The 26669-nt window shown below is 40.5% G+C and overlaps 2 protein-coding genes across 9 annotated transcripts in view; one reads left to right on the top strand and one right to left on the bottom strand.

Moving 5' to 3' along the window:
• The window catches only part of mapk10 (mitogen-activated protein kinase 10), a 29219-nt gene extending 14690 nt beyond the window's left edge, over nt 1-14529 (bottom strand). For 2 of the 6 annotated variants that reach the window (XM_046374376.1, XM_046374377.1), the window contains exons 1-3: nt 14138-14527; nt 4409-4480; nt 2904-3073 (exon numbers count right to left, since the gene is read on the bottom strand). In XM_046374376.1, the coding sequence (XP_046230332.1) occupies nt 2904-3073; nt 4409-4480; nt 14138-14140 (245 nt within the window). In that variant the 5' untranslated portion in view covers nt 14141-14527. Of the gene's footprint in view, nt 1-2903; nt 3074-4382; nt 4481-14137 lie in introns of all 6 variants that reach the window. The other 4 variants (XM_046374378.1, XM_046374373.1, XM_046374375.1 and 1 more) reach the window with 4 other exon arrangements.
• Nucleotides 14530-17806: 3277 nt separating this feature from the next.
• ptpn13 (protein tyrosine phosphatase non-receptor type 13) overlaps nt 17807-26669 on the top strand; it is a 42026-nt gene continuing 33163 nt past the window's right edge. For 2 of the 3 annotated variants that reach the window (XM_046376144.1, XM_046376143.1), the window contains exons 1-2: nt 17808-18196; nt 23994-24113. In XM_046376144.1, coding sequence (XP_046232100.1) covers nt 23999-24113 — 115 coding nt within the window. In that variant the 5' untranslated portion in view covers nt 17808-18196; nt 23994-23998. Of the gene's footprint in view, nt 18197-23993; nt 24114-26669 lie in introns of all 3 variants that reach the window. The other variant, XM_046376142.1, reaches the window with a different exon arrangement.

The raw sequence follows: 26669 nt of genomic DNA, 5'->3' as shown, positions 1-26669 counted from the left end.
ACAATGCAATGAAATAGAGAGGGAATAGAGGAGTCACAGCTTTTTTTTTCAATAAAACGGTTAAACCTATTTTGGAGGTCATTAGCCTACAGGAGAATAAGTTCTTTGCTGGCTCAACACAATCCCAATCACTGAGAACCTTTGGGATTTCGACTCTTTGTGTAGATTTATGTTTGCCTTCAATTAAAAGTAGTAGAAGAGAAAGAGCAGCCATAAAGATGCCATGCACATCCCCTTTTCAGCTAGCCCATAGCTTAGACTGTGCACAGTCTGACAAATTCTCCCTAAAAGATGCCACGAATTGAGTTTCAAGTCATCTGTATTCAGGCTGACTGCAGCCCTAATCAAGACGACGCTGTGTGTAGGTTTGTGGATGGCTGGGTGGGATACACTGTGGCTCGTCATGTCTCTGGAGACTGCAGGCCAGGGATGGTTTGTGACCATGGAAACAGTGGAGCCTTCATAAAAGCATTGATCCAATAGGGATTTGAGACTGTCATCACTTTTCTAGCTGAGTGAAAGATGATGTCATGACCAGCTAAACTACTTAAGGCCTTCATCCCTCTTAAGATTCTTTTGAAAGCTCATCCTGACCGAGCACACAAGTCATGAGGGCAGAGATGTGCACAGATTGAGATGTTTGTGGGTGACAAGAGTGGCAGAGTGAGCGTTAGCTGCACCAGTAATTCTAGTTTTCCCTCATTGCCATGTTCTCAGGCCTTACAGGGGCACAAAGCTCCTGGTTGCATAAGAAAAGCAGTACTTACTGTACTCACTGTTGATAAGCTGTTGGGTAAGTCCCTGTCTGTATTGTATTTTCCTCTGTGTGCAGTCAGCTGAATGTTGCTACATGAATGTTATAAGTGTTAAAGGAATTCAGCTGTGTGCAAAATCAGATAGTTGTTTATGTAGATGTGATTATGTTATCCATTTGGGGATTAGGCTGAAGATAATGCACGGTAAGCAAGTGACACTAAATATTTCATCATCATATTGCAACAAAACCCTTCATTCAGCATAAATACACATGTCAACGTCTTGGCTGAAGTGTTTGTTAACATTTAAATGAGACTATTTCCATAGTGTGTCCCATTTGATCTCTATAATCGGTAGGATATTATAGCAGTCTTTGGGGTTATACGTGGTTTGGTTGTCATAATACCATCACCATATGACACCAAATGACAGCTGTGGCCAGAGCCAAGCAGCACACAGCAGAGCAGGTTAAATTAGATTTGCACTGTCTCCCTGCCATCCGTCTCTACAATATCCTTCAAATGGGCACAATCCCAGCATTTGCAGTTACAGCCTGTCCAAGCTCCTTTGCAAATGCACAAAATTGCTTTGGAGCGGAAGGGGAGAAGGGCCGAGGGCATGGGAAGCAAAGGAAGGACAATGAAGGAGGGCGAGTGGAGGGCAGGGGGTTTAGAGCATTGAGAGCCGGAGATTCTTTAAACACGATATAAAAAAACTCCCTTGTGTTAATTTAGGTCATCCCACTGAGTATCTCTGAGGCAGGTATATAACCACAGCGACACAGTGCTAACATAAACATAACTTAAAGATCTGTTTGGTTGTTGGAGACTGACTGCAAGACGCATTCCTCTAAGTAGAGCCTTGGCAGTTGTTCCACTGCATTCTGACAGGACAGGCGTGGGATGAATTACAATGAATACCAGCTCTCTCCCTCTGCAATCTGGATTAAGGATTCACTTAAGTGCCCATCTTGTTAGGCCCTTAAGGCCCGTACATCCATATTCCAAACAGATATGTCAACAGCTCATAGCACTGGAGAGGATATGAGCCTATACTGAATCCAAATACCAGAAGTGGCCACATGCTCCACATTTCTGACCAAATCATCCGGATTCTGATCTGCTACTAAGCACAGTAATTATTGGTTTGTAGCATTTCCCCCTTTTCACATGTTTTTAACATTTCTGAGCCTCGACAACTCTATTGATATTTTGACAGTTAATTAAAGTAGCAGCAAAAATTATCACAGTCTTCAAAACAGAATAAATATCACAATTTCATGAGTTCACAAGAGGGAACAGGTGCACTTCTCAGTTGGGTGCTCTGCTTCAGAAAAGTCCATCAGGCAGTCAGTCATCTGAAATTAAAATCTACCAAAATGATGTAAAAACGAGATTCTTCTGCTCTTTTACTGCAGGAGTAATGCCAGATGAAACATGAATACCTCCTTACTTTGTGGTTCAGCTAAAACCTAGTCAAATCAGTAATTTCTTGTTAATTACAAGTGTTTTCACAGTAATATTTAAAGATGTTGACTTATCTTTAAGACAAATAATTTTTGTGTTTCTCAAGTGACCCGAACCAAAAACTTAGGCCTGTTTTACTGTTGCATTTAAAAATATCACTGACTGAAAATCAATATTTACCAGCATCAGAAAACATGAATTATTCACATTTGTCTGCCATTTTAAAAGAACCTAAACCTACTTCCCATTAAACTCAAATACATCCAAATGATCACTGAATAAATAAAACAATTTTCTAACCTGACATGTTTTACTTCAAGATTTACATAAGAACTTAACACTTTCATAACAATGTTTCTGAAAAGATGAGTCACACTGACTGCATGCTGTGTTTTGTTATGACTGGTTGTGCATAATGGAGCCACACCAGAGTCTTCAGGAGAACTGAAAATATATATTACTAATTATGGAAACATCATAAAATTTTCTTAAATTACATTTTCCAACCTTCACACTACAGAAAACGTAATAAGCAGAGAGTCTCGACTGTTAATGCAGCCCCATAGCAATATACTAAAAGACAATTAGAAAAACCATAAACAGCCAAATTAGATAATTGCACACACAAAATTATATGCTGTGATGTAAAACAGGACATAAAAGAAAAGCATTGTTACTTACCAGACAATTCCCTGAGCTCCAGAGCCAATGGGCTTTAAATTCTGGTAACGTTTTAAAACTGTGAAGGTGGAGTCTCCCACTTCCACGCTGTAGAACTGGTTGTCCACTTTGCTTTTGCTCATGTTGTAATGTTTGGCAATATATGACACATCCACTTGTTTTCCAAAACCCTGCATGAAGTAAACACAACAACAACAACAACAATAAAAAAGCACAGTTAGCGCTAAGGAAGATGATTGATGTTTTTACTTTTCTAGCAATTATAAAAAAAAAAACTAGATACAAATAATCAGTTCATTGAATAACAGTCAAAGGTACCACTGAAATTCACATTGTACATTTTATGCCATTGAGTGTCATCAATAAATCACTTAACCAGTCAACACTCTATATGTATTTAGCTGCTGCTATATTATCGACCTCTGGTCCAATTTAAGAGTTTATTGCTGCTTTGCCAAACAACAAAAAAGTGTATGTGAGGATCTAATTGGTAAAACTGGAAAGGCAGGACAGGACATACAGTACAGCTGAGTAGACACTTAAAATATGTCCATGCAGAAAACAGTGCCCTTGCTATTGTCTTTACTGTAATAACAAGACCAAAGACATTATTCTTTTATGATCATGCACACAATAATCAGAAAACAGAATTACTTGGGTAGAGCAGTCGAACAAATGGTGCCACGACAAAAATCTCAGTTAATTACACACAGGGTAATTACAACACAGCTCACCAACCAAATAAACAAAGCTGTGTTTTACTGAAGGGCACAAGGGCACAACACTTCCCACAAACACCATGAAAAATTAATATTTGTGATGTAATACATTTAAATCCAAAGTCATCCAAAGCTATGATGTAATTACTTCAATGCACTGAGCTGCAGCCTTTACTGTACAGCCAGCGGTACCAATAGTGGCTACTAAACATCAAGCTACACATGCATGTGTAATGCAGACATGCCATGTACAGCATCCTGATAATTTGAGCTACAGTGGAGATGCCTGTAGCAATCCAAACGCACATAAGCATTTGTGATATACACTGTGCAGTTTATGACATCCCCACAGGAGTTTGTCATTTACACTGTTACAACTCAAGAAGGGATGGGCAATGAAGCTTCATTTAGGAAGCCACATCACTGCTTTCGTCAGACAAACAGTTGAGGTATTGAACTTAATGGAAAATCAGGGTTACTTGAATTAGTTTTTTTTTTAATCTTTGCATGAAATTGATTGCCAACACCAGCTAGAAACTATTCACTTTTCCATATTTACACTGGAGCTCCAAGCCGCTAGTGGAAACCATTTTGCATTTCACATTAAAAATGTAACAGGATTATGTTTAATTTTCATCTTTATCTTTCTTAAGTAAATGTTAATGCTTGCCAGCTCAAACTGTTATCTATTTCTACACACAGAAATACAACAACATATATAAAGCAATGAAAGGGAAATGGTAGTGAATTAATACTGTACCTTTTTTACCTGTAAGGAACACACACCTGACAAAAGGCTATCTTCACATCCAGGATTGGTTGGCTGCAGTTATATAAGAAATGTCTGCTCATAAATACCTGAAAGAGACACACAGAGGAGGGCCGGAAACACAGAATGAGTGTGGACACCAGTAACAGGAACTTAAGGTATGTGAGCTGCAATTTTTCACATATAAAGAATGATAAACACCATCAAAACAACATCTGCACATGATGGAGTAGCTGTTTGGTCCCTTGTATTAATACCTCTGCTGGTGTGGGAATGAATTCGCCCCAGAAGAAATTCAATTCTGTGTTCTCTCTACTCTGTCCCCATCAGTCTCAATAAAGGTGAGATAAACAACAAGTCACCACTACCCACTCTTCTATATACAAGAGTTGACCAGTACATTGATTTGTCACAGTATAGCATGACTACAATGACTAACGTCTTGGTGTTTCAAGATGCTGGTGTGACTTGGATTGAAACATGAACTGAATGGCTCTTGAGGAGTGGAAAACAATATTTGCTGATGACTTCCTGGCAAGCTGAATCCCAATATTTCTCCTACTCATACACATCTTTTTTGAGTTGTGAAAGTCCATTTGAATAATAGAAATTGTGCAGTCAACAACCAAAATAATTAACATTTCTCCTCCTCTTTGACATTGTATGCAGTTATTCGCATTCACATTTTATCACTTTGACACTAAATTCATTAACCTCTTCACCTTTAAGAGACCTATCAGTCATGAGTTTATTCAGACCCTGGGGAGTGCATGCAGTCGTTTCATGTGGTTATTTTTAACACTGCTTTCATACACGAAGCAAACCAAACAAAGAGCTTCGGCCATCAGAGACTGAATTTGCATAAATTGAGTGGAATCATTTCTGGCCACATTTGGAGGCTTTTACTGTGAAGTCGCAGTTAATGGGTTAATTTGGTTTAAAATGTAGATTTGCATATTTGCTGGAGCTTTCTTGTTGGAAGACCAGTCCAAAAAACATGGCAAGGGAGGAATAAAGAGGATAGAAAGCTTGGAACAATGGCTTCCACATTAAGCAGGATGCAGCTATCACACACAATGACTTTGGCTTCAAGGGTTTTCCAGGTAATGAAGCTCCCAGTATGCTAATGATCACTTCTTCTGAATAAATTGATACATGGTGTTAATGTTGGCTGTGAAAGAAAAAGAAAAAGGGTTTTTGCAGCAAATGTCCTCAAATGGTTTTTTGCTTCCTCATCTTTGACAAAATCTAGAATAGCAGTTGAAATAATGTGGCTTTGCAATTTGCTCTCTGGAGGTAAATCTTGGACACATACGCATCACTTTGCTTCACCAGTCCTCCGATAATGTCACAGTCAATGCTCTGTTGTCTCTGCTAAATCCTAAAGGAGTGGGGCACTGTTAAAATAAAAGAAGATGTGGGTCGTAAAGGTGTACGATTTCAGATTTGGCCTACTTTGGTTGACCTTTTGCTTTAGATCCCAGTACAAAGTGATAGTTGACATTCCTCAGCATTTTAGCATTCACTGACCGTGCTGCATTGTTTGGGCCATATGCCATAGCAATGACATGAAATGTGGAGCATTCATGGACTGATTCACTATATAATGCATGAATTATTGGAGGAACCAGAACAATAATTCACTGACTGAAAACATAGGGAAGAAGAGTGAAATACAAAAACCTACAGCAACATAAAAACATAATAAATTAAGACTGAGTAATAATGCACACATTTATGTACGGATTTTAGGTGTTATTTTTATGCAGCTGCAATCCCTTAAACTGCTATATTAATTTCACATCACAGTTTGACACCAACTAACATCGCTCCCACCATTATAACCAGCTCAATATTTGCTATTAATCTGACAGGTCACCACTGAATAAGCCTCCGCCACCTAGCTAGCTACATCTGTGCTGCTTTAATCTTTAGCCATCTGTGTGCAAAAGATATTAAACCTCTCACACGGCCAAAGTGTTTATATTCTGACAGTACACACTGTAATAATTCAAACGCCACCTGGACATCTTCTGAAGATATTACATAGCTTGCTAGCTAGTGCCATATTCATGCACTGACAATAGGAAAATGTGTGGTTTATAAAGTAGTTTTCTTTTAATTTCACAAAATAATCATATTATGTCAGAGTAACACAACAAAATAAAAGCAGAAATTGGCGTTAATGTTGCAAAATCGTAACTGAGTTGTGCAATAAATGGCTGATTTCTGATGGAGTACATTTTGATATCACGATCAACAGATTAGCATAGACCTTTCGCCAACATCAGGACAAATATAAGGTGAATATATGGTTTCACCAGAAAGGATCCTGTACTCATTTACAGTACAATGACATATAAAATAGTAGAAAAGAGAAAAACCCTAACAAAGAGGAAAGAAAAACACAATCATGATTTATGGAGCAGAACCATAAAACTGTACGGCGAGATAAACGCGATAAACACTTTATCTCGGTGCTGTCATTTACACAGCTTAGCAATGATGAGCTAGGACGTGGCTGGCTGTCACTAACTGATCTGCGCAATTATCAGCTAATCATGAAGATGCTGTGAAAAGAACAAATCAAATCGCGCCACAGCCATTTGTTTCCTCCTTGAAGCTGACAGCCAGTGAAACGCAGCAGATCCTGAGCTTGTTTGTTCAACCCTCTGACCAGATTCTGCTGATAGTGGTCATGGTTGAAATCAGCTCAGACTACATTCAGCATCATTCCTTAAAATGTCCGTACATCATTCCTGCTGCAATATGTCTCATTAGTGCAGACCAATGGCAGGTGAGCAATGAGCAAAAACAAATTTCATGCCTCTCAAGAGCAGGAGCGTGGTGTATGCTCTGAAGACAGCTTCAGAGTAAAACTGTTGATCAACTTAATTCATATTTAATGAAAGCTGGGGCTGACAAAACTACCATGCAATATTTCTCCATGTGAGGTTCAAAGTCCCTAAACATTGATATTTCCTGATTACACAGGTCTTGACAGTGCTAAATTGTTTGGTTCCAATCGCAGTCCAACTATAGTGCCTGGTTGGAAACATATAACAATATTCTTTGAGCCAAATTATCTCTCTGTGCCTTTTAAACCTGGTTTCCACAGACACAGTTTCGTTGTACTCAAACAGTATGGAGTTTTGACATCCAGCCCCACTGAAAAAGTATCAGGGGCAGATACCAGCATCAGATCGCCTTTTTTACATTATGAGCATCAACCACAATTTTTAAAGCTTTCCACTCCTTGTATTTTGCTCCTGAAGCTCCCTCAGTAGTGTTGCTTCGTGTTGCATCAGAGTTTAGAAAGTAACAGGGGTTCTGCAGGATGTACAGGAGGCCTGGACGCTTTGCAGTATAGATTGTGTAGGATTACCAATTAGTAGCACTGGCATATCCTTCTCCTGGCACTAACAGTATGTCTGATAGGGTATTTTGAATTTCTATTTCTAACAAAAACAAGCTAATGCTTCTAAAATACTCAGAAAATTTTAAAGAATACACACCAGTAATGACAAACTCATTCTGCACTGATTCTCTATTCAAGTAGGCATCCAAACATAGTGTACTACACTCAATGACTTTTTCAAACTGGTGATGGGCCTCTCACAAATGAGAGATCACATGAAAAGATGTGAAGTATCATGTCCTGCATACAAGTACACACAAATGTAGCTCTGGAAATAGGCTCACTCATCACACACACTTATAGTACCAAAGGCTCAGTCTGTTACACTGATGAGACAACTGTTATTAAGAAAAAATAATCAAGACACCCGAAAATGAAAGACAGACAAGACACAGAGAAGGTTTTAATTGTCTTGAATGGGCTAATGCATTACTGATACAGCAGACCATCAATCTCCAGTGCTGGCTTTGCTGATGCTAAGTTGTGCTTGTGTGTGTGCATGCATGCAAGCACGTACGTGTATGTGTGTGTGTGTGTGCTCTGCAGTTGTAGCCAGTCCTCTCTATTCCTGGGCATTCTGTTACATCCGCCCTTGTGTGCACAACAACACTTGAGGCAAACCAGTGATCACAATGCAGACTTGGGTCCTGACATGATCTCCTGTAGGATACTTTTGGTTTTCTGTTTTACCTGCTAGTTCATTATGCAGCCCCGCACAGCCAAGGGCCCCTGAGTGGACAACTGCAGGGTGTGGGATTCAGAGTCACTACAATAAAAAGAAATTGTGTTATCAAAGGTAATTAAACTGTTATGACCTAAAGCTCTATTTTCCCAAACATCTCTGTCAGATAAATCATTTAAATTAGCTACTTTTGTTACGTGTTTGTAAACCGGATACAAACAAACCATGTCAGGCTAATATAAAACTCACAGAACTTATTCTACTAGTGTTATAATTGGATTTTATTTAGATGTAACCACCAGCAATGGTGGCCTTACAAACATATTGTTGGTTTGCTGACACGTCTATGCCAAGTGAGGAATATCTTCACAGTCAGAAATTCCTTATATCTCAGCCTGTGAGGCTGACTTGAGCAGGTTCACCCGATTCAATACATAAAGAAAATCATCTGACAAAGGTGAACATGCTTGTATTATGACACTGGACATTTTGACTAATCAAATGCAGGGGCAGCTAATAACGTTAACAGCTGCTGAATTCAATTTAGGTGTGCCAGACTCAGGGGCCGGTGTAGTTCACTCCAGTAAGACATATCACTTACTGGAGTGATACCTCAATCTGACACAACACAGAGTACGCCTCCATCTGACAGCAAAAGAAGTTAAAAGTACACAAGAACAATGAACCCTCGTCTCCCTTCCATGAATAATCACACTTTTCCTCCCATATATTACACACCATTAGGAGAATCCTTGTCTGCCATCTCTGTTTTCATATAATGCAGCTTAGTTAGATCAACTACAGCGTGGCAACAACGGGAGCATCAGATGGACTCTACAATAATATGCAAACCAGCCATATAAATATTTTACTATGCCAGGTATGCTGGTTGGTTCTGTGACTGTGATCAGCAGGAACACCATAACATCACAGACAAATATCAACTATGTTATTCAGCTTTGGTACAGAAATTGTATGGGCATTTGAAGTGCCCATAGCCAACCAGTGGACATGTCATATCAATATGCACTGAAAATGTCTTTTGACTGAACGAAAACCAAAATGAACATTAAATCATAACATTTTACTTTATGTGTGACAGCGGCAGGTGTTTGAAATGTACAATACTTTGAGTAGCATCTTTAAGTAGCAATTAAGACCCACTACCATCCACTCTGCATTCAAGTTGCATTTTACAGACTCTTTCTGACTCTGAATATAAGATGTGTGTTGTGATTCTGTGTTATTTTTTCTGACAATGTTTTATGTCCACATTAAATGGGTTGATTGATGTCAACAGCACAAACGGGTTACTGATAAAAAGAACAATGTGTCTGTCCAGTGGTTCCTGTTGTATCCATTCTTGCGTCGTCTCCTCTCTCCACTCTTCTTCCCACAGTCTTGCTTTCAGGCTCGTGCTCATTTTGTTAATGTGCACCGCAACATTCTCCACGTACATCTACGTCTACGTCTGCTCCATCCTCAGCACTGATGAGATCCTGCATTCTCCCTTTCCTGCCTCTCTTTTGTCCCTCCCTCTCACCCACCATTCCTGCTCCCAGCCTCGCTGCAACCGTCTCCCCTCCCCCTCCCTCGGAGCTCCATTGTGAGTGCTTGGTTCAGCAGCCTCAGCCTCTCCTGCAGTATGCAGCCTTGCCTTGCCTTCACTGTGCAGCCGAAGCCAAACGCAGCACAGCCTCCTGCTTAGGGCTCAGGGGAGGGGAAGGGAACACTTCAAACTGCAGATCCAGCCAGCAAAACAAGGCAGCACTGACTCGCGTGTTCATCTACAGGCTGTGAGAATCTGAATGTTGGCTGACATCTATAGATCTGTTTCTTTGCAGCTAAAATACACTTATCCTATTTGTCTCTGCGCTCAACCGTCTTCTCACTCACATCCCTTGATTCACTTTAAGTAAACAACAAATATGCTAGCTGAAAAACTGCTCACGATGCAGTTTTTTGATAAGCATGGTAGCAACATGTACTGCTTTGGCAGGTGCAAGAGCACATTCATCTGATTTACAGCTTGTCTAACAGGACCTGAAACACACTCAGCAGAAGAGGAGGCCCAGTGCTGGAGGACTCTAAAACACTCTGGGTTCTGTAAAAAAAAAACCCTCCTGGATATCCATCTATTGTATAACACAGAACAAAAAAATATTTCATTTGACACGATCACAGAGCTATTCTGATGCCATGGTTACAGCAGATGACATTTTATAAAATAGACCAGTACTGCAGAAATATGCCTTCTCTCTCAACAGATTGTACCACACCTTATGCTTGATGCATTAAATGGGATCAAATTGCATTCTTTAATATCTGCTGCCGTGACTTTAGCTTTAGCAGCAGTAAATAACAGCCTTTTTCAATGAGAGCACATTCAAAGAAAACAGGTTGATATAAGGCAGGTTTCCAGCATTGCATTTAGTCCGGAGTTCATGACCTCCGAGTTGCTACAATGTCCGGCCCTTAGCGACTCAATTCGCTTTACGGATGCGCTGCGAGGAGATTGGGGCTGAATCTAACACAGCTTAAAGTCTTGCACTCAGCTATCTGCAAAAAGCAAATAAAAGCTGCATATTTGTCAGATCAAATCCAATTATGTAACTGCATGCATCTCACTCTGCAGGCATATTTCTCTGTTTGTAGGGGTAAGCAATAGTGCGGCCTGGGGGAATCAACTTTCATGCAGCAAGAATTTAATTTTATTTGTAACAAATAAATACATATAATTCAGAAAGAGGACAAGGCTATAGAGAGTTTCCCACTCCCAGTTTTCATTTCAGATATAAATATGGTCAGACATTGTATTTAAACATGATAAACTTATTCCTGCTCATGCAAACACATCAGTTGGTCATATGCAAGCAATACAAAATCACTTTTGTATTAGTTTTAACTGTACAATGCTGAAACTATCCGCACACCTTCAGAAACGTGATGCTAGGTGACCTGTCCCTGACATAACATTTATTTCTCTCATACGACCTCTTTCTTAACAAGTACACCAGGACACAACTGTTGAATTTAATGGACATGAGTTCATATTTGAGCTTCATGCAGGGATGCATTATTAAGGCCACAGCCATACACAACCAGGTACAATTCTCAGCCAGGGTCATTGGGCGATGACAGACTACAGCAATGAAGACTTTGACCTTCCACATAAATCACAGCAGAATGGCCAACAAAAGACTGACGAGGACATTTAAGTCATTGATGGTCAGCAAGAATTGTTTTGGACAAAGTCCTGACTGTTTCATATTCAGCCTCTATCGGCCTTCATACCAGCTACTGGACTGGTATTTAAGGCTTCGCCTTTGTCTTTTGTCTGAAAACATTGGAGAAATTGTGTTTGCATGATAGTTCGTGCTGTTATGGATGTTTCTAATTCTCCTAATTCTTAAGCTTAAATGAAGATTCTGGGTTATCTTGTTGGTATCTTAAAGGCAGATAGGTGTCAGAATACGTCGTAGAGCAATCCTTTCTGATGTGTTTATCCACTTTGCCCCAGTTAATTTACTTCAGTTTCCAATACCTCCAATTCCCATCATTTCTCATCAAGTCCACATTTTCTGTTTTCATTATTTGAAATGGAACAACTGTTGATAGTTAATGTCATTTTTAAAGCAACTCATCATATAATTACATACAGTATCAGCCTCTTAATTGTGCAGATTTGTAGCTTTTCTGTGTTTTACATAATCGTAAACTCAATGTATCTGGGTTTTGGATTCTTGTTTGGACAAAACAAGACATTAGAAGATATATAAATGGAATCTTTTTCACAATTTCATGACTATCAGAATCAGGAAAATGATCTGCAGAGCAATTAAAATAATAAAAATAATCATTCCTCACTTGGCTGATTAATTGTGCCTGAAATCCCACCATTATCTCATCTCAATACATTACTTTATTTTGTTACATAACTAAGGATTAGTAAACCGATGCTCCCAAGTCTGCAAAACAAAATGGCATTAAACTGCAAGCATCGTCTACTGCAAGATAACTATCCTGCTGTTGGCTGTTTCCAGTGATGATTTTCCATTGGAATAACAAGCTGCCTAAAATCAATACCAGTGGGTATCATTTTGTGTAGACCTGCAGCGACTACAGCCTACCAAATAAAACAGACACTTTTCTAAACTGGAGCTAGCAATTCAGCAGAAACACTGAGGAGCTATTCAAGACACGACTCGCCACAAGCTGACGATGATGAGGCGGATGAGAGAAGTAACCTATTTGTCTACTGAAAGAGAGACACGTCTACTTCAGCCACTGCAGGAACACCCATAAAAAGCTTTGTTTAATTGTTAAGCGTGTTCCCTGCAGCACTTTTCACAAGCATGGAAGCCTGCTCCTGAATAATTCAGCACCCAAGGTCACAGCGCTAAAACCTCTCTCCTTTCTGTCATGAGCATTTAGAGTTTGTTGTGATACCTTTAAACCTTTGCCGACTCTCCTGCACGGCACAGCACCAGTAATTAGTCTGTGGGCATGCACCAAACGCGTCTGTGGAAGAATGTGAAATTCGAAAACACAAACATGACAAAACCAGTTGCTGTGGTCACCATAACAGGAAAGGTAGGTTTCCACTCAAATGAAGTGCATTTCCAGTAATCATTGTACAGAAGAATGCCCAAAACAAATCAGATTTAGATAAATTGCCTTTCTCTGTAGCTTCATCTCTTTTAATCCAGTGTGTCCTGCACAGACTGTCGCTCACATTGGGTGAACAACATCCCATCCTCTTTGCATTATGATTACTTTGAGTTTGGTGTTAATGGCAAAGCCTCCACAAACACTCAGAGCTGCAGTATCAAAATCATCATTAAGAAAAAAAACAAACAAACACACAATAATCAATAAATCAGTCTGGGAACATTGGCTATCTTCTTTTCAAGCACTTCTGAGGCCGGTCCCATATTCCTGGTGAAGAAGTGATGGTCTGCATAATGCACAAGGTGCGCAGCTGACTTCTGAGGGGGAGGATGGTTAAACTCTGCATGTAGGCCTGTACAGTATGTAGCCCATGTATGCCTTGTGTTTTGCTGAGCATCATTCACCCATCAGCCATTTGCATCACTCCTGCACTTCTGATCAAACATTGTGTGCTTGACGACAGTCGAGTGTGGTAATTCGCCCTGAGGATTAGTAATTAGTAATTATGTGAACAGGAATAAATCTACGATTAAAGAGATAGATTTTAAAGGCAGAATGTTAAATAACAAAGAGAACGGGCTGGATAGCAGTCCGCTGGGCCTTTGTGATGTTGTTCTCGGTGTCCTTTTAGCCACAAACTAATATTTAAGCTGTGATATTTGAGTCTCTTTCAGGCTGTTTGTACGGATGGAGATGGAGAGCGGATGCATAACATTTCGTCAGGTCAAGACTAACGCCATAATGAAATCCCCGCACGGTGCTGCTTGTTGTTACAAAACAACGGCTTTGCAGGCGGTGAATCTATCAAGGTGTTTTTTTTGTTTCATTTATTATTTGGTCGCTGTCCCTTTCCCACTGAGGCATCGCTAGTGGACTTCATTAACCTTCCCTTCCAATCAATATTCATCACTCCACCCTCCAGGCAGCTGAGGTCCAAGCATCGCATCCACATTAAACAAACCCACCCGGCCTTACCATTCCGTGCCAGCTGATGACGATCCCAGTCCAGTGACAGTCCTTTTCAAAACATCCCGACGGAAAACATTGCGGTGACCATAGTTGAAGGCTTGATTTACTCGTTCATAAAGATGGCGAAGGTGGTTGTAGTGGTGGTGGTTGGGGGGTGGGGGGAAGACCCCCAAAAAATGAGGCGATGAGGAAAGGAAAAAGGCAGAGGTGGACTGAACCGAGGCTTGCTGATGCTGAATCACTCTCTCTCTCTCGCTCGCTCGCTCTCTCTCTCGCTCTACCAGCTCACCACCTTGCAACCATTGTGCTGCAAGATGCTGGCTGTACCATTGTGGACCTACCAGAGCAGAGAGAGAGGGAGGGAAGAGGAAAGGGGTATAGGAAAATATGTTGCCATGGCAACGGAACAGGAGCACGTCTGACGTCAAAGCCCGAGCAGAGAGAGAGAGAGAGAGAGAGAGAGATCACCGGGAGGCTGTCTCTCTGGATGGGAGGGGCGTGTGGGATCATCTCTCTCTCTCTCTCTCTGATCCCATCCGGTACCGTCCCGCCAGGGCGACCATGAGGCTCAATGAGAATATGGAGCCGGCTGGGTTTGTCTCACTTAGCTGCCCACATGCACCTCCTCTCACCGGCCAACAAATTCAGCCAACGGTGAACAGTTGCTTGCCGAAAAACAATTGCTCTATTTGTGGATTTAAAAGTGAAATAAGGCAAAACAAATTTGCAGATAATATATAGCATATTTAATTACAAGCAAATCTAATGCATAACCTACAGAGAGGAATTTAAACGATATATTGCACATGGTGCAAGTGCATTCAGGGTGTGTCCAGCCCCCCTTTTGCTTGTTCGGGGCACATAATCTGAGCACAAATTTAATGCACAAAGCAGGGGCTGCATTTTGACTCTTAAGTAATTTTAACCAATCAGGAGTGTCATTTCCCTTTAAAAGCCAGTTGTGCCTGCAGCTGGTGCATTGCCATTTAGCCAGTGGACCCTGTGCCTCCACTGTCTCACAGCCAACTGTAACCAACAGACTTAAGTTCAAACATAACAGACATGAGAGTGACCCAGCCATGATTTTAAATTTGGATCAAGATGCATCTATACTCCAAAATGAGACCTGCCTTTCTCGCTCCATTTAGGTCTTTTTTTTACCGTTACTGGATGTTTTCAACAGTCTCCTCCTGTGATAAAAAAAAGAATACATTATACATCAATATCCCATTAGTTATTCCACCCAGCAGTATTTGTATAAAGTTTCTTGCCACCTCTACCAACAACAAATACAGTGACCAGTTAAGTCATCTTACCTAAGATACCTCTGTGTTAAATTCAGCTATCATCAGAGCAAGAGGATGTTTCAAGCACAGAATCAGAAGTCAGCTTTTTATATGTAAGACAGACTGATTTGGATGCATAAAGTGGGGCACAATCTGAGAAAACTTTACACGCATGAACACCATAGCTACAAACATTAGCCTTAAGTATTACTTAACTTCAGATGGATCTCTGATACTTAACTGCCAGACTTGGTACATTTTTATTTTAACTCTATGCAGACTGAGTAACAAATTTCAAAGGTGGTGGAAAAGCGCTCCAGGAAAGTTTTTAATGTTCTCCAGCTGGAGCCATGGGCCAAACTCACCAGTCAGCAAACCACATGCCTTCGGTCTACCAGGTGCCCCACATTTCCGAGACTGTCAGAACAGGCATAGCCTCTCTTTCAAGGCTTCAGTGCAAATCACCCTTGGGGCTCAGACCAGCACTGATGAGGAGGTATTAAGGACAGTACTGACAGAAATAGATGGTAGGAAAAAAAAATCTCCATTTCAGAACCCATCACTACACTTTATGATACATTACTTACCCATTCCCTGTTAACCCCACCAGTTTCCTGATGTGGTCTCTTTGCCTCAGGTAATGTATGAAGACTAAAAGGTTTGACTAAAAGGGGACACAGTGCTATCAGATCCCTCTAGCAGCAGCTCCAATCTTGCCAGAAGTGGAAAAAAAAATAGGCTGACCAAGTGTTCCAAGGAAAAGACCTGAAATTACCCAGTGACTCCACTTCCTCTTCTCCTCCTTTCTGTGGAAATGTCATAACCTGGAAATGAGGAGGAGATATGGAAATAAAACTCCTATCCTACTAACCATTAAGTCTTTCTTGAAGCCACCCATCCATGGAACTATTCCTTATCTCTCATGATATAATGCATATTCAGCATCAGACAGGATAATTCAATGCGTCAGAAGAGTGTTGGTTCATGAGTGGAGACCAGTTGCAAGTGTTTGGACAAGGAGTTAATGAATACCAGATGAAGTTAAGAAGCAAAAATGGTATCCATCACATGACTTTGTAGCTAGATTTTGCTTAATGCTAAAGCAACAATCCAATTGAACATTGAACTTTAACAAAGCCTTAACTCAGCAGTGATATTAAAGAACGTTCTATTTTGTGATTGTAAAACAACATAGGCCTCAGTGAAAGATGATTAGATGAAAGTCATAAGTAACAGTCGCACAGAGTCACTATGTCTGGACCTTAAATGTGTACCACATGACCATTTAGTGGAATAATTGGACATAATCCTACTTTAAACATCAAAATTCTGTAATAAAGTATTAGCAAAATTATAAACGAGATTAAGAGACTTTGAACACAGCACCTTTCATTTTTTATTTGTTAATTCAGAAATATAACCCCCATATCACATTACCATTTTACATCCTAAATGTTGTATGCTTATGCAAAAGCATGTACACACACACACACACACACACACAGTAACAAGAGGTGACATCAGAGCCATATGACTTCTGTGTGGAGAAAGCATGCAACAGTGTGGGGCTGACATTGTGTGCTATGGCATCAGCTTCTAACATGCTAAACGAAAAAGAATATCAACTATCTCAATCTAAAAGAAAGAATGATGTTAATCAAGTAATGCAGTCTTGTCTCTTGGTGATAATAATCATGCATTCTTGCAGTGACAGGCAGAGATAACCCTATGAGGGGCCCTCATATAACCCTCTCGTCGCAGTCATTCATATAATCCGGCATGTAATGATTACTAATAGCCACTAGATGGCAGAAAACGGAACATAAAAGAGCAGCTTAAGTGTAATATAGGAAGGAAGTACTCAGCTGTGAATTGCTTCCTGACTTCTTCGATGACTCCCAAGCAACTCTGATGTTGTGGGAAATGCAGACATATAGGCTAAGCTTGATTTTTTTTTTTTGTTAATAAATAGAGTTTACAAAATGTCAGCTACTTCACATGATCCCAGGTGGGAGGAGACATCATCAGACGTGATACTCAAGCCACAACTAAATCTGATTTTCAACTTTTGAATAATATTAAATTGCGTAAATACATGTTGTCTCCCGCTTGTGCATGATCTCAGAGTGAAATGGTTTCTGAGTAAAATATTTGGTATGATTTACACCCACATCTACACCTCAGGTCCCTGTTGAAGCGGATTTTGGCGCATTTAAGCGATACGTTTTTGAGTCCGTTGCCAATACAGACGCAGGAGAGCTGCATATAAAGCATTAAAACGACCCTAAGTCGGCCTCAAACTCACTGTACACTTTACTTCCAGTTGCGCGTATCACTATAGAGACGGTTAAATGACAGTCCCCCGGCAGAGAGAGCCAATGGGCAGCCACAGTAAGGTGTCTGGTTACTCCCAGTCTGCCCACGCTTAGCTGGGGCTAAAGGAGGGGTTACACCGCTCCTCAGCAGTAATGGTGACTTGGCTACGCTGGAGGGGAGCTCAATGCTGTGTGGAAGCCATCAAACACGACTTCTGAAGCTGTTTTCGAAGAAGAGATCTGTTGTTTTGTTTTTCTTTTCTTCTTCTTCTTCTTCTTTTTTTTTTGAATAGCTGAATGCGCTGTGGAAAGTTAAACCTGTTGCCTGCCTCGCCGCACAGTCAACTTGAGATGTTGCTTTGTGGATGGGATGGCCTCTGGTCCCGTTTGTGTGCGCACTCATAGCCTCGCCGGAGTACGAACAGTTTTCCCCTCTCAAGTGATTGTGTAGCTCTTCTGGCGTGGTGAGTTTCAAGCAATTTAAGAGCTGTTTGTGATGATGAAAAAAACTTAGTGGCGTTAGTTGCTATTTTTAGCAGCAACTGTCCCCGGGAAAACTGAAAACTGAGCCTGTTGTGGCGAGGCTCAGACGCCGATGCTTCTTTTATCTAAAAATGGTTGTAAGCTAGCTTCTCTTTTGCTAGTAAACAGGCTGTTGATATTTGTTGTCTCTTGCCGTGAAAGTATTGCTGTCTGTTGTGCTAATGTGACAGCAAAACCTGCTCCTACTGATGTCTGACCATGGGGGCATCGTATCTCACACCACTTAACTGTATTTTAAGTTTGGGAGGGAGGAGGCATCGATTTATAAATAATAACAGAGTGTCGAGCTAGCTAACTGTTTTCAATTTTATTAACCGGCGCTATTTTGGAAAATGTTCAACATCTCAATCATTTTCTCCTGTGTCAGCACAGGCTGAAGGTTTTATAAGGGGGTGTATGAAGCTCAGTTTGTACCCCCTCCCCCTTCATTAGCACAGAAAAGTAGTAAAGTTAACACAAAGTCAGAGGTCATCATGGGGGTTTTGGATGTGTCATTCAGGACTGAGGAGAAAGGTGGGGAGGCTCTGTGACTGGGCGAGATAAACATAGGATGGAGATGATGTGAGCATCATCATCATCATAGGGAAAAAACTGGGGAAAATAGTCAGTGGGTTGGGTTTGTGTGTGAGTTGGGAAAAGGGGAGGAGGTGGGGGTTGTGTGAGGTTTTGCAAAACCATGCTGTGCATGTCACAGTACTCACAGAAACCCTGTGATTAGCAGAAATGGAGCGGATGAGGTGGAGACCAAAATGAGAAATGAGGGATGTTGGTCCAGAGCTGGGCTGATAATGATCATGGAATAGTCATGGCTGTCTTTCTGACTGCTCCTGACCCTGGCTGAGCTGAAAAACAAAACACCAACATCCAGTGTGGCTTACTGGTTAGAGAAACCAGTCCATTACTGGACGTTACCAAGCCAGTGTTGTGTCCATCAACAGCCCTGTGCTAAACTCACTGGGAGACAATCTGGGAAAACCTATTGCCTAACTGGATAAATTAGAAGTGAGTTGTGATTAGTGAAAACCAGCCACCGGGCTTTTCCCTTTTTATTTAGGTGAGTCACCGTTTCTGTTGTATTCCCGCCTCTGTTTTATTCACAAGACACATTTCGAAAGACTCAACTGGAAATACTGTCTCTCTGCTCCTCTCACAGTTTTGCAGTAATGAAAAAATATATCAAGTATGATATATTCATGAGAATTAAATTATTATTGAATTTCCCTCGGGATCAATAAAGTATCTATCTATCTGAAGGAGGGTGTTCTTCATTTAAACAGCTTAAGTTTGCCTTTAATCAGCTTATTAGAATATATGGTTTTGGTTTGCGGTATACATTTTGAAAACATTAGTCCTTACATCATCAGTCATGTCATGTTGTTCTGATCCAGGCCTTCCTAGACCCCGTGTGTGTTTTGAATTTGAACTGTGAGCATGCGCACGCAACTGTATGATTCTGGGAACAGAAGTTCACTTAGAGTTTGTTGTTGAATTTTCCTGGCATGAATGACTTCAGGAAGATTTTCACCTCAATGTTGGCACAGAGAACCTCTTCTCACCGGCTTTTCTTCCAATGCTTTTGTCAGCTGAGGCCACAGTTCTGATGTTTGGAGGATATGAACAAATTCCTTCTCATATCTTATGCTACGAGTTACGCCGTTGGAAATAATTGATATGAGTGATGTACATATTTTTATTATCTTTTTGTTTCTGGCAAATAAAGAGGGATGTGCAATGGAAAAACATTGCATAAACTAAGATTATTTATTACCTTCTTGGTATGAGTTACTCAACTGATGTGCATTTTTTTTTTCAAGGGATTGTTTTCAAATCCATTTCATGGGTTGTAGCTGTGCCCCTGACAGGAAGGTGGGAGGTGGAGGAAAGGCTTCACCTAAAGTGCAGAGTAAAGAGCACTATCACGTTTCCAGGATTATTTTCTTTAAAGTCCTTGTGACTGTGGCCAAGACTTTCAAACACATAGCAGTGGCAGCAGACGAAGCTTTGTTTAGATTTTTCTTTCTAGCCACAGTGTGGGAATACCTGGGAACAAACATCCCCACTGTTTGAAAAAGAAAAAGAGAATGAGGCGTTTAAGTAGTGAAGGCTGTCTGCTCTCGCTGTTTTGGGCCGCTGCCTCCTAAGCCCCTCAATAATGAGCAGGACCATAGCCCAATGTGAGAGGAGCTGGCCTGCGCAGCAGCAGCCTCAGTGCGGATAAAAAACATTCCACTGTAGGTCTCTGTTGAAATAACAAGGGCCGCAAAACAATCAGTCTTCACAGCACCCGCTCTCTCCATTCTCATGGGTAATGAGCAAGATGGGTAGTAACCCACTTCGCCTCAGACTTCACGCCTCCCATTGACTAGAATGGTTAACCTGCATTCCTGCATAAACATTTAGGCCTGTGACATGCTTCTCATTAACTCTCTTTCACATACTGGGATTCATAGAAAAGGCGTCGTTTCAAGTGTTACTTTAATTTCAGCCACTAATGAGACTGCTGACCCAGTTTATGCTATATAAGAGTTTATGGTTAAGTGATACACTCAAATTTAGCTCCTAATGCCAAAGCGTGCCATGGTGTGCTGCTTCTTTTTAAAATGTTGAGCTACCAACATGGCTCTATAGATGGTTATGTTCGTCTGTCTGTCCTTTTTCTTAATTTCTCACCTGTCCTGTCAGTGCATGACAGGATTGTCAGTTTCTACAGATTAAAGAAATTGTATGGCACAATTTCACAGATTCTAATGCTGAAATGAGTTGGGGAGGAGAGTTTCAACACACACAGCCTGATCATTCAGCAAGCACTTCAGTTGTGGTGTGGTGACTGTTGCTGAGATCAGTTATGAAGTTTGAACCTTTATGAATAAATGTAAAAGTTAATCAAAACCATAGTCTCTTGAGTCCAAAGGCCCAAATCCACGAGTAACCCACAGATGTATTGCCGTTAGCAAAACTGCAATACAGCAGCATCAGAAAACACATCCAAATGTGGTCTGACACATTAGGTTCGGCCATCTGTGCTGTGAAGCTCTTTTGTCTCTCTTTGCCAGATTTGTACACCTGCCAGTCTCTATGGCACAGATGTGAGGTCTGCAGTTCTGGCGTGCTTTGTGGTTTCACTTTACTTTGAAAAAAAGTTTGTAAAAAATGTTTTGAAGAGTTATCTGAAGGGTTTTTGAGGACGGTGGTTCTACCAAAAATGAATGACGACCGAGTGTGTTGTCATGTATTTTGGTACCCATCCCAGACTTGAGATGTTTGGTTGATATCGCGTAGGAATTATGCCTTCCTGTTTGTGTGTGTTTTCATCTGCTTTGTGTTTTTGATTTTATAAAAAATTCATTGGGAAAGTTGTCATCTGGTAAATCCAAGTTTACTCTGTGCTGTGTTTAATGTGGGTTTGCTCAAGTTTGTCACAAAAAAATGATAAATAGCCTGCAAAAGTTCAAAACAGCAGAAGATAAAGTCAACGCTGAAAATGTGAATTTGTTTTCAGTCAAGGAGGAATAAAAAGGTTAAAACTAACAATAGATTCCCACCATTATTTTCAACGGTGGTTTTCTAGATTTGAGATTTGTCTGGCTGGGCAGTGAAACCACAGTGAGTGATCTTTTTTGTCTTTAGGCAGATTATAGCGTATAGAAGACAGATTACTTTAAATCACTACGATACCAGCTCTCACTACTATCAATCTTAACTTTGGTTGTCCTATTTAGAGAACTCAGGTCTGTCGTTGTGACGTGGTTAAAGCACGTCAACATTCTTCTTAAGTGAAGTGATGATACTGTTCAGAAGGACTTGTGGCAAAGACTGTGCTTGTTTTTTATTTGTGTGGCTTTTTTTGCTCTTTTCCCCCTGACTATTTTGGTTCAGTTACCTCTGACAGCAGCATGTGTCATTATATCCTCAGTCTTGTCTAGCACATTGTCCTCTGTGAATCTTTTCCCATGCACTTGAGCATGTGCAAAATTAGTTTGCTTTACCACTGTGACAGTTGTATATTTTACAATTTTATATTCTGGGGGAAAAAATTACACTTGTACGATATTCTATATTTCTAATTTTTATTTTTCCCGTGTTATTCTTTGTTTCACATACTTTCATTTCACTGAGCACATTCTGTGAGCATGTGACAAATAAAATCTTGATGAAGTGGCCATAATCTTAAAACGTAAATCTGCTTCACAGACTATTGTGAAATAGAAAATTTAGCACACCTACTTTGGTTAGAGAAGTCTTTCTTATCTCGCCATTGTGAAATTCTGATTTTTCCAGTACTAAGTGTAATCAAAGCAAACAAAGGATAAGTATGGCAGTGCTGTTAAATGATGATTTCTTACTATTTTTTAACCATTTTTAATATTTAGTGTGTCATGCAAAGCTGTAGCTTTCCTTACTCCCATATTTTTCTCTGTACTAATTAAGTCAGCGCTCTTTTGCAATCACCATGTTCCCACGCATGCACTTCTACAGTAGTACCACATGTGTTGTACGAAAGGGTATGTGTACTGCAGGCGTTAATAGTTGCTGCTCAGTCAGAAATAGTCTGTCGAAACTGGAGCTTCCTGTTTTGCTCGTATTTGCATCGTATCGTGTCATGGATTGAGAGGATTAGACCTCATTGTCAGCGCAGCACAGGAGCTGTGGGTTTACAGAGAAATGGTTAGAGAGGGAGAGGGATGAGCTTGACATGTGTCATTTCTCTCACTCAGGGTCCCGTACGGTTGACTTTCGGCTGGCCCATGGCATTTTAAGCCCACAAATTTACACAGTTACAGCTGTGAAAGAACACTGTAATATTAAAAAAAGAAAGACAGATGTCTTTGTGGCTTTACTTTAAAACATATGCAGATCAAATCCTGTAAGACAACTGGCCTCAGGGTCACATAAGTGAATTCACTGTTTTTCCCCCCAGGTAAAGCTCATTGTGGGAAATGTGCAGTCTTAAACCAAAGTTATGTAAGTAAGTCGTAGATGTGCTGTTGTGTGATATTGGCGTCCACAAAATAGTATAAACTATTGAGCTTGACCCAGTTATAGTTTTATCATATGTAATCAGGAAACAGAAGTGTATGTTACTGCTTATTTGTAGAGAAGCAAGCAGCTTTGAGACCAAACCAAAAAAGGTGTTTTGTTTTTCTAGATTAGTGTCCTGGTTGAGGCTCCAACTAAGAAGCTACTACTTTGTTGCTTGTAACTCAAGTAAAGCTGTGTGTGTGTTTGTGTGTGCATGCACGCACCATGTGCTCGCACTGCCTCCTCGGTTGCAGAGGGTGATGAGACGGCTTACATTCAGAAGATGTGGGAGTTTGCCCGAGGGCTTGAGAGAGCGAAAAAATGTTGATCAGGACCAGTGTGAAATCCATGAGGGCTATTGTGATATGGCAATATGGGCTAATTATTTTTTTCACCGACTCTCAAGCCAATCAGGACAAGAAGGGTGTGGATTCTGACAAGATTAGACTTGCGTTATACTTTTATTTTTTTTTTAACCGACACAGTCAACGAAATTCAGGGCTTGCCTGGGAAACTGAATTAAGAAGGTGTATATATTGCTAACTGAGGAGATGTGATGTGCAGATTATCTGTGTATTTCTGGCCTGATTTGACTTTGTGCCATCGGCTTCTTACGCAGCAGGAAATTATGGTTAAGACTTATTTCTGTATGGTCGCTTTCTGGTGTAAATCGGTTGTCCTCTTTCTCTGCTCGCACAGGGAAGATGCACGTGTCTCTGGCAGAAGCCTTGGAGGTTCGAGGAGGTCCGCTCCAGGAGGAGGAGGTCTGGGCCGTGCTCAGCCAGAGTGCTGAGAGCCTCCAAGAACTCTTTCACAAAGGTATGTACATATGGAATCAAGTGTGCAGAGATGTACATACACACGAAACACAGTTCACATTTCTTTGTCTTGCATGCTTTTATGTCATTCCTGTCCTATTTTTGAACAGCCTGCTCTCTCAATCTGTCCACACCACATCTTTTTATTTTTATTTTTTTTAAATCAAGGGGCCGGATGAAAATCTTCTGGTGTTCAGGTTACACGAGCCATTTTGTATTGACAAATTTTTGGGATCGCTCACTGTCTCCTTCTCTTGTTGTCAGTTTGTTGTGTGCTTGTTCTGGGTCATTAGTACAATTATTGACTGTGTGGATTTGTTTCCCTTGTTTTAATCCTTTTTTGTGAGTCATATGTGCCTGTAAGTGTCTGTGATTGTCCTTGAGAGATAAGGCTGACAAATTCCAGATTGCCTTTGTAACTTAAGTAAAGTTCAGGTGACTAATGGAGGTTTTAACACTGGAGACACTGGACAGGACGTGAGTCAGCAGGCACCACGGTGCCCTCTGAGTTGTCCTAAGAAGTTTGTGTGTAGTATCGTATTAAACTCCAATGCACCTGATGAAATTGGCCACAGCTGTTTCATCTGAACTTTTTCTTGTCAACCTTGAACACGTGAAGTAGCGATGTCAAGTATGTACATTTCTGCCTAAACTGGTTTGACCTCAACTTCCAGTTTCGCTGACTGTTCCATTCCATACAATCCTGGCGAGCTTTATCAATTCCATCATTGTGGCCTTAAAAATATGACTTGTATGCTGAGGGTCACAATTAAAACAAGACGACTGAGCACAAATGCTTTTGTATTTCAGTCATCAAGGCTACTGAGATAAAGGTTTGAACATAACGGCAAAAGGCAAACACATTCTGGATGATCTTATTTTCATCTCTGCTTGGTATAGTGCTGCTGTGACTTTGGTTGTTAACACATTCTTCTTTTTCACATAGTTGTGTTGCTGTATTGAGCCAGTTGTGGCCTCTCATGTGTGCAGTTTGAGACTGCTGAGTGAAGTTAAAATTTGAAGAGCAGATGTTGGAACCAGCTATTATACAGTCAGTGAACTGTGTAAAGAAGTATTCAGCTTAATAACGGCAGCCACTTTAATTTGTTAGATGATTTGTTATGTCCCGCTCAGCTACAAAAATGTGCGTGGAGTTCTGGTTAATGCTTAAAAAGCATAAAAATAAGAAAATGTCAATGACTTGGTTTTGCTGAAGCATATGAAATGTTTCAGTAAATTCATATTTTATATGTATTTTGTTTCTGTGTGTCTGTGGTGCAGTGAATGTAAATGTCAGGATATTTCCTAATGCATGAAGGGGACCTATGTACAATTAACCTTTATATGACTTTTCATACATTGTTAATATACACAAAACCACCAGCACAGTTTTTCTTCCCCTGTGTGTATTCAGTAGTGAGTGGTTAGTTACTCTGTTTGTACAGTCTGTTTGAACAATTTGTTTGAACGAGCAATGTGTGAATATTTCTGATTTGATAGAGGAAGTCCTCCTCGTGGTTTTGTCTATAAAATATTTAGGATCAAACAGAAAGTAGCATTTCCAAAATTGACTGCTGTTCTTTGTGTTTCTACTGGCTCCTGTGTTTGGTACTCTGCCTAAGCCATTTACTTCCGCCAGTCTGTCGCTGTAATGGCACGTCTGCTCTGGAAATGAACGTGGTGCTCTGTGCTGTTTGGAAGCATACTTTTTTTAGAGGATGGCCTTTTTGGTATAATGTCTCTGAATTATTCCCTGCCTCTAAGACAGCAGCCTTTCAGACCGACATGACTACACTGTTTAAAGGATAAAGAGCTTACAGTCGTACTATTTGCTGTACTATTGAAGTGAGTTTTGAGTCAAATTATGCATGCCCAAGTCTGTATTTTGGATTTTTTTTTTTTGCTATCAGCTAGATTGAACAGTTTGCGCACACATCCTGCACTTCTGCTCAGCTATGTTATTGCTAATTTACACACCTTGTAACCCAGTCTGCTTCTGAATAAGATCTCCAAATGGTCACCTGAGTTTCAAACAGGAAACTTATATTTGCTTAGTAAATTCCAGCTTTTGAAAGCAGATATTTGGTGCCTCAAGTCCAGTTCCTCTGTTCTTCTCTGCTCCTCTTAGAGTATTGGTCGAAGAAAAGAATTTTGCAGCACTGCTCAAACATTCCTTTCCTGTATTTTTAAAACGTTCTCTGACCATAGCGCTGGCTGTGGCTTTGTAGGAAAAAGAGAATTACGCTGTGTAGCCATTCCTTTCTGCTTCTCTGCCTCAACAGTTATTTCCTTGCAGGCTAAGAAAGCAACATGTGTTTTTGTTTGCTTCAATCATCTTTAGTTTCCATAAACGCTGAAGCCTCAGCGAGAAACATTCACTGTGGTTGGATGTGTCTGCAGTTGCTGCATTCATACTGTACACGCTCAGACAAAATTTTATGCAAGTATCAAGCTTGAGCACACAGCACTTCATATGCTATATAGACAAAAGTATTGGGACATCTTACCATTTCACCAAAAGGGACTAAATGCAAAGACAGCTTTTCAGATGTAACAG

This window comes from Scatophagus argus, chromosome 20 (genome assembly GCF_020382885.2).
Source record: "Scatophagus argus isolate fScaArg1 chromosome 20, fScaArg1.pri, whole genome shotgun sequence".
NCBI lineage: Eukaryota > Metazoa > Chordata > Actinopteri > Scatophagidae > Scatophagus > Scatophagus argus.
This window is presented reverse-complemented; position numbering and strand designations above follow the sequence as displayed.